The 6,619-nt window shown below is 44.2% G+C and overlaps 1 protein-coding gene across 1 annotated transcript; it reads left to right on the top strand.

Moving 5' to 3' along the window:
* The first annotated feature begins 265 nt into the window (after positions 1-265).
* LOC105028553 (monoacylglycerol lipase ABHD2) lies at positions 266-6,619 on the top strand. Its single transcript, XM_034288325.1, is given in 9 exon segments — positions 266-477; positions 1,211-1,386; positions 2,301-2,337; positions 2,339-2,472; positions 2,771-2,890; positions 2,893-2,932; positions 3,863-3,952; positions 4,235-4,323; positions 4,519-6,619. Coding segments are annotated over 9 exon segments (1,098 nt in total). The 3' UTR covers positions 4,719-6,619.

Below are 6,619 nucleotides of genomic sequence, written 5' to 3'. Positions count from 1 at the left end.
TGGGCTGTTTGTGGTTTTTAAATACAGCAAGTCCAATTATCTTTGCATTTCATCTCAATATCCCAACAAGCTAATTACATGATTTATTATTGCTATGATTATTGAAAACAATGGATGTGACATAGGGTGATCAATTGCAGCTGTCCATGGGTTCAAATTTGGCCCAATGCTCTTTTAGCAAGAACTCTCTTTCCCCCCACTGTCTCTATCAAATCAACAATAAATACATATTTTTTTTAACTGTCTAAGGACCTGTCTGTCAACCATGGCTGCAAGTGTGGAACCGGACGATGTCCACACCATTACCCCTGAGATGCCAGCCATGTTTGATGGCATGAAACTGGCTGCCTTAGCAACAGTACTTTATTTCCTGGGCTGTCTGAATCTAAAGAGCCCCAAAGCGCCACCTGATGTTAACTATCAGGATACACCCCTCAACCGCTACCTGATCAAATCCTGTCCCATTTTGACCAAAGAGTGAGTATAGACGCACAGCAGATAATGGCTGCGTCCTAAATGTCACCCAATTACCTATAGTACACTACTTATGCTTAGTTGGTAGTGCAATATATAGGGTATAGAATTTAATTTGTGAAGTGTACCTCGTAAGCAAGCAAACACACTTGTGAGTGAAATGGCAGTAATTATATGCAGTGCTTCCTAAAAAGTGTCACTCAGATGTTTGTTTTTCCGTCTTTGTGGTGAACCTGAATAAACCTAACCCAAAAATTCCTATTTCCTAGCGCTTAACCTGACCACAACCAGTAATGCCTAAACCTAAGCTCAACCCCAATTTGAACACGATACCCAACCTGTATGTTTTATTCTTAACCTCTTAGCTGGAAATCACATTTCCCCCGAATCACATGTTCTACCACTCCGAGACCGGTCCTCAACACCCCATGCATCAGTCAGGAGCTGTCCAGCCAACCGATAGGCCCTGTGTGGGTTACTTGACAGCCACATTAGTTACATAGCAATTACTAGTATGCACTACGTCATCGCCTTTAAATCTATAGACTAAACATTCAGGAACTAAAGGACAAAGGCAGGTGGAGTATTTGCTTCCTTTGGCGTGTGATTCCATGTGCGTGTGGGTGGAATTTACCAGTTCACACGGGATTTCACAGCATGCTCTTCAGGGGAAACTGATCAGGCTTCACTTTGACTTACTGTTACCTCGCAACTATACACTGTTGCCTTCACACAGATACGTGCCTCCTCTGCTGTGGGGGAAAAGCGGACACCTCCAGACAGCCCTATATGGTAAGCTGGGACGTGTCCGCTCCCTGACCCCCAGTGGGCTGCGCAAGTACCTCCCCATGCAGGACCGGGCCACCGCCACTTTTGACCTCTTCGAGCCACTGGGGGACCACCACACTGGAGGTGAGAGTTTCCCTGATGTGAAGATTTCCCTGGCTACAAAACCTCAGTCTTAACCACAGGGCTGTGTGCTTCAGCAATTAGGCAAGAGAGGGTGTGATATACAGTTATGCTCAAAAGTTTGCATACCCTTGAAGAATTGGGTAATATATGTACCATTTGTAAAGAAAGCATGAGTGAGCAGGCAAAACACATTTAATTTATTTCTTATGGGATTCACATTCAACTGTAGGTAATAACAGAGTGGCACAATCATAAAACAAACCATGTCAACAAAAAAAATGAACTGACCGCTGTCAAAATATGCTAAGGTGCTGACAGCGTAGTGGTGCAGGATAGAGAGAGAAGTAGACAGTGTTCAGAGCACTGGAGCTGTGTGGTGATGATTAGTTGACAGCCTCAAGTAAAGATTATATTGAGTACATTGCCTGCTTTGTGTGTAGGAGTTGACAAGGAAAGGTTGAGGTCAAAAGAAGATAGGAGAGGGGCAAAATAGAAGTGCAGACTTTTGGAAGAAGTCACCTAAAAATAATTGGTGAGTCATCATCTGGGAGGGAACTGAGCAGCATGTCAAGTTTATTGAGGAAGTCGTCCAGAGCACCTAATGGACGACAGAGGACAACAATGTTAAGCTGGAATGGAAAAGTCCCATTGACTGCATGGAATTCAAAAGAGGAAATGGGTATGTGACTAAGAGGGAAGCGACAGAACCTCCAGTTTGAAGAAGCAAGTAGCCCTGTGCCATCACTGCGGTGACCAAATACTCTTGGATTATTAGAAAACGCCGTCAGATGAAGAGCAGCCAGAGTGACAGTATTGTCTTGGGACATCCATGTTTCTGTCAGCGCCTTTCCCTTAGAAACGTAACCCTCTGACACCAGCGCACTGACCTCTGTTGCCATGTTTGTGCTGTGCAAACGACATCACCATGGTGATCTGCCCGGGGATTGGGAATCAGTGAGAAGCACTACATCCACACCTTCATGGATCACACCCAGAGGCAGGGCTACAGGTGTGCTGTGCTCAACCACCTGGGGGCGCTGCCCAACATCGAGCTCACCTCGCCGCGTATGTTCACCTACGGTAAGAGTCTTTCAGAGCTCAGTTACGTACGAATGTTATAGTCTTTGGTGGTAATGGCCTAAATCAAAAGTAAGTAATTGAAGAGGCTTGTATGTTAGATTTTTACTGTACTACCGGCAGAAATGCAAGCATGAATGATGAATGACCAGAAGACATTTGCATGTTTTAAGTTCATGTTTTAAATATTGAGTGCCTGACACATTGCCAGTTTAAACCTTTCTGATTTGTCTGTTTGGAGCTACCTTTGTTACTCCTTGAGTCTCCTGTAGCTCCTCCTTGCCCCCATCCAGGCTGTATGTAGGAGTTCCCGCCATGGCGGGTTACATCAAGTGGGCCTTCCCCCAGACTTTGCTCATTGTGGTAGGCTTTAGCCTGGGGGGCAAAATCGTGTGTAAGTTCCTTGGGGAGAACCGGACCAATCAAGATAGTGCTGTGTGAGTGTCTGACAAGGATACAGCGCGCTCAGGTGAGCCGCACTGGAATTCATTGTTTTTACAAACCTCAATCGAGATTCGCAAAAAAAATGCGGACGTAATTTCCTAGCAGTTTAAAGACATACAAAGTGCATGAAAATGTAAAACTATGGAGTACTTGAACAAGAGATTGCGATGGTGCTCGCCTGGCAAAAGAGAATGAATGAAGTGCCTTGTGTGTTTGGAGTGTAGCAAACCCTGTTATAGACTGGTTTCTGTGTGTTTGTGGGCCAGACAGTCAACCCATCTGAGTTCTCCTCATTCTTAAATGTAGGCCACAGTCACAACAGCTGGCCTTATTTACACTTTCATTGTTACTATTTGGCTGCATCGGTTTAATCGAGCTCGGAGCACCACACACACAGAAACCCACATTTCCACCCCTGTGACTGACTGCTATAGTCTTTGAGACCTCAAGTCACCCAGTGTTAACCTGGGTACTTTTAGAAACAGACTCGCTCACTGTTCACCCTCATGCTGGCCGTTATCTAAAGTAGGTACACTCGGGCTATAGTACCCTATAGTACATGCCCGTTGCGTGTTTACACACCCTGCCCAACGTAGCATAAGCGTTAAACCCACTGGGTAAACATGCAGGTCAGTCATATTTACTGTTGCTGTACACGATGTGCCACACAGTAATTGTAATCTTAGTCAGTCCACTTAGTCCATATGTTCGGGATTGGAACATTCTGTAACATTGTGAAATTGGGGACCTGTTTCTGGTTGGCAGGGGCAGTTTGTTGGGGTTGGACTCTAGTATGATGAAGGGTGCAGACCTGAGCCGTCTGTACGCGGCTACCTCGACAACATCATGAGGTGGGCTTTCTGAAACTGTGGCGGAAGTTTTAAATTGACCACAACTTTTTGCCAGTCACACGGACGCTATTCCCTGATGTGTTTATGGATGATTAATTTCACAGGAAGTTCCATGGTCAGAACACGCTGAAAGGCTACAAGAAGGAGCGCTGCCCACACTACATTTACAATGTGAGTGAACAGACCAGGGCAACGTTTCCTCAGGCCTTTAGCTCGATTAGTGCGACATAGCTATTGACCACCCAAACTCAGGTTGCCTGTGAAATAGCGGTGAATGCAAGTAAATAATGTAACGAATCTTGACCAGCCGGGCAAATTGTTTGACCGAATTAGATTTTAGCGTTATGTGGTGGCTTGAGGTTGTGTAAACTGCAATTGTTTTACTGCTTTAACTACTAAGGATTTGAAAGACCTGACGTTTCGGATCTTTGAAGATGATGATGAATGGTAATGGTAACCGTTGTGTTTCCGGTCAGTGTGCCTCTTTTAGTCTACGCTTCTGACGACCCTTTGGTGCATCAGTCACTGCTGACTGTCCCACGCACATTCGCAATAATTATCATCAGTATTTTTATTTATCATTTGCAAAATTTGCATTTACCTCCTCTATTAAAGAGGTGCTTTGCACATCGTTTACTTCATCTTACCAAGCGACCTTATCGACATTTAATAGGCCAGAAGTTGCATTCCACCGCATGCTAAGTGTTTGCGGCGTCGTACGACTCCCCTCTCTCTTTCTCCCTTTCCCACCCGCCAGAAGAGAAACAGAATGTGATCTTTGCCCTGACGCTCCACGGGGGTCACCTGGGCTTCTTTGAGGGAGCCGTGTTGTTCCCCCAGCCTCTGACCTGGACGGACAAGGTCATCGTGGGCTACGCCAACACCATGTGCCAGTGGGAAAGACACGACCTCCCCGCCGCGGTCCCTGTAAACAGGACAAAGGCGAAGCTTAATGCTTAAATAGCCACACCAGGGGTAAAAACCTTGAGCACTTAGAGTACACACACATACACAAACAAAGGGAATTCTGACTCTTTATCTACCTCTTACTCCATCCTGTGGCACACCTGTCAACCAAGAGTGCGGTCAGTCACTATCTGTCCCTCCATTTAAAGGGACTGAAGTGTATAGGGGAACGAATATGCACACGAGAGAAGGCCGGACCAGCGTCTTTCCCAAGGGTGGAAGTAGGGCAAAATAGCTTGATGGCTAAATGGGCAAAGTAGCCTTTTCTGACTTGGGTGGAGTGTAGCTTAGACGGCACATTCGTTTATGAAGGACCTTCCTCAAAGCAGACCACTGCTTTCCTCTAGACGTGAATGGCTACCAGACTGACTGTTGGTTTAGAGTTCTGTTCTTTCAGTGGAAATGGTGAAGGGATGACTTTGTGTCTCAACAAGCGCTCTTGGTTTCAACAGTTGAATTGCTGCTTGGCCTTGACTCTACCAGCTCTGTTCTCAGTATAGGCTTCTAGTGGCCTCTAGTGGCAAAAAGGCAGTTGAATCAAATAATGAAATAACAGACAACGCCATTAACGGTTTCCACCATTTAATGTAGTCAACTGAGACTTCAAGCATACTGATGAGCCTGATGGTGTCATGTCCAACTGGGTTATAATGAGGGATCAAACAATGATGTCAAGTATATGGACTGCTTCAACATGGAGATTGCCTTAACTGGAAATATATAGGGAAGCTCACTATCACTCTCTGTGGTAACCATGTGGTGAATTGTTGTTGTTAGCTGGAACCAACAAGCGTAAATATGATTGAGGGGGTTGAATGTATTTGAAACTCTGAAGGCTCCTGTTAAGCAGAGAGATTGGTATTTCTACACTACCCTTCAAATGTTTTGGGTCACTTAATGTCCTTCCATGAAAACATACATGAAATTAGTTTAAATAGGATGTATAGCTAAATGAATGAGTAATATAGTAATTGACAAGGTTAGAAATAATTATTGTCCTTCAAACTTTGCTTTCATCAAAGAATCCTCCAGTTGCAGCAATTAAAGTCTTGCAGGCCTTTGGCATTCTAGTTGTCAATTTGTTGAGGTAATCTGAAGAGATGTTTCCTAAAGCCCCTCCCACAAGTTGGATTGGCTTGATGGGCACTATTGAGCTGTTGCTGCTCCACATCAGTTCAATAGGGTTGAGATCTGGTGACTGTGCTGGCCACTCCATTATAGACAGAATACCAGCTGACTGCTTCTTCCCGTAATAGTTCTTTCATATTTTGGAGCTTTGCTTTGGGTCATTGTATTTCACTACTTTGACATTTTGGTCTCTGAAATCAGCACCCTCTCTACTACAGTTAAGAATACATCACAAAAGACTTCTAAGACACATGACAGTTTCTGTTAAAAAGGCCAAAAAAATTACAATTACTGTAAAATGACTTGCACATCAATGCATTCTGTTTAGATTTTTTTTTTGTACTTAAAGCTCAGCACTGGCGTAGCATGTTGATGCCTGACCAGAGTGCAAGCTGTCCTTACAGATGGAGCAAGGCTATACACCTTTGAATTTGAAATTACCCTCAAAGCACCACACTCACTATCTTTTTCATGGCAGTTTGTGAAAAAATATGTATGATTATTTGATTCAAGCTTTAGCAGGAGGTCATGATGTGACCAAAGTTCTTTCAATGCACTGTTTTCCACAAGTTACTGTTATAAATGGCTACATGACAGAAGAGCTGCTCGACTGAGAGCCTGCTTGGAGAACCTGGGTTATGACATGAGCCACCCTCATCTTTCCCTGTGGAATTAATCCTTTGTTTGCCTTATTTTTTATTCAAACACCTGATGTACCATGACATTATAATGTTGAATCAATTCTTGGCGTGATGTACGAAGTAAAA

Source organism: Esox lucius, chromosome 19 (assembly GCF_011004845.1).
Source record: "Esox lucius isolate fEsoLuc1 chromosome 19, fEsoLuc1.pri, whole genome shotgun sequence".
In the NCBI taxonomy this organism is placed as follows: Eukaryota; Metazoa; Chordata; class Actinopteri; order Esociformes; family Esocidae; genus Esox; species Esox lucius.
The sequence above is the reverse complement of the archived record's forward strand: the minus strand, read 5'-3'. Positions and strand labels throughout refer to the sequence as shown.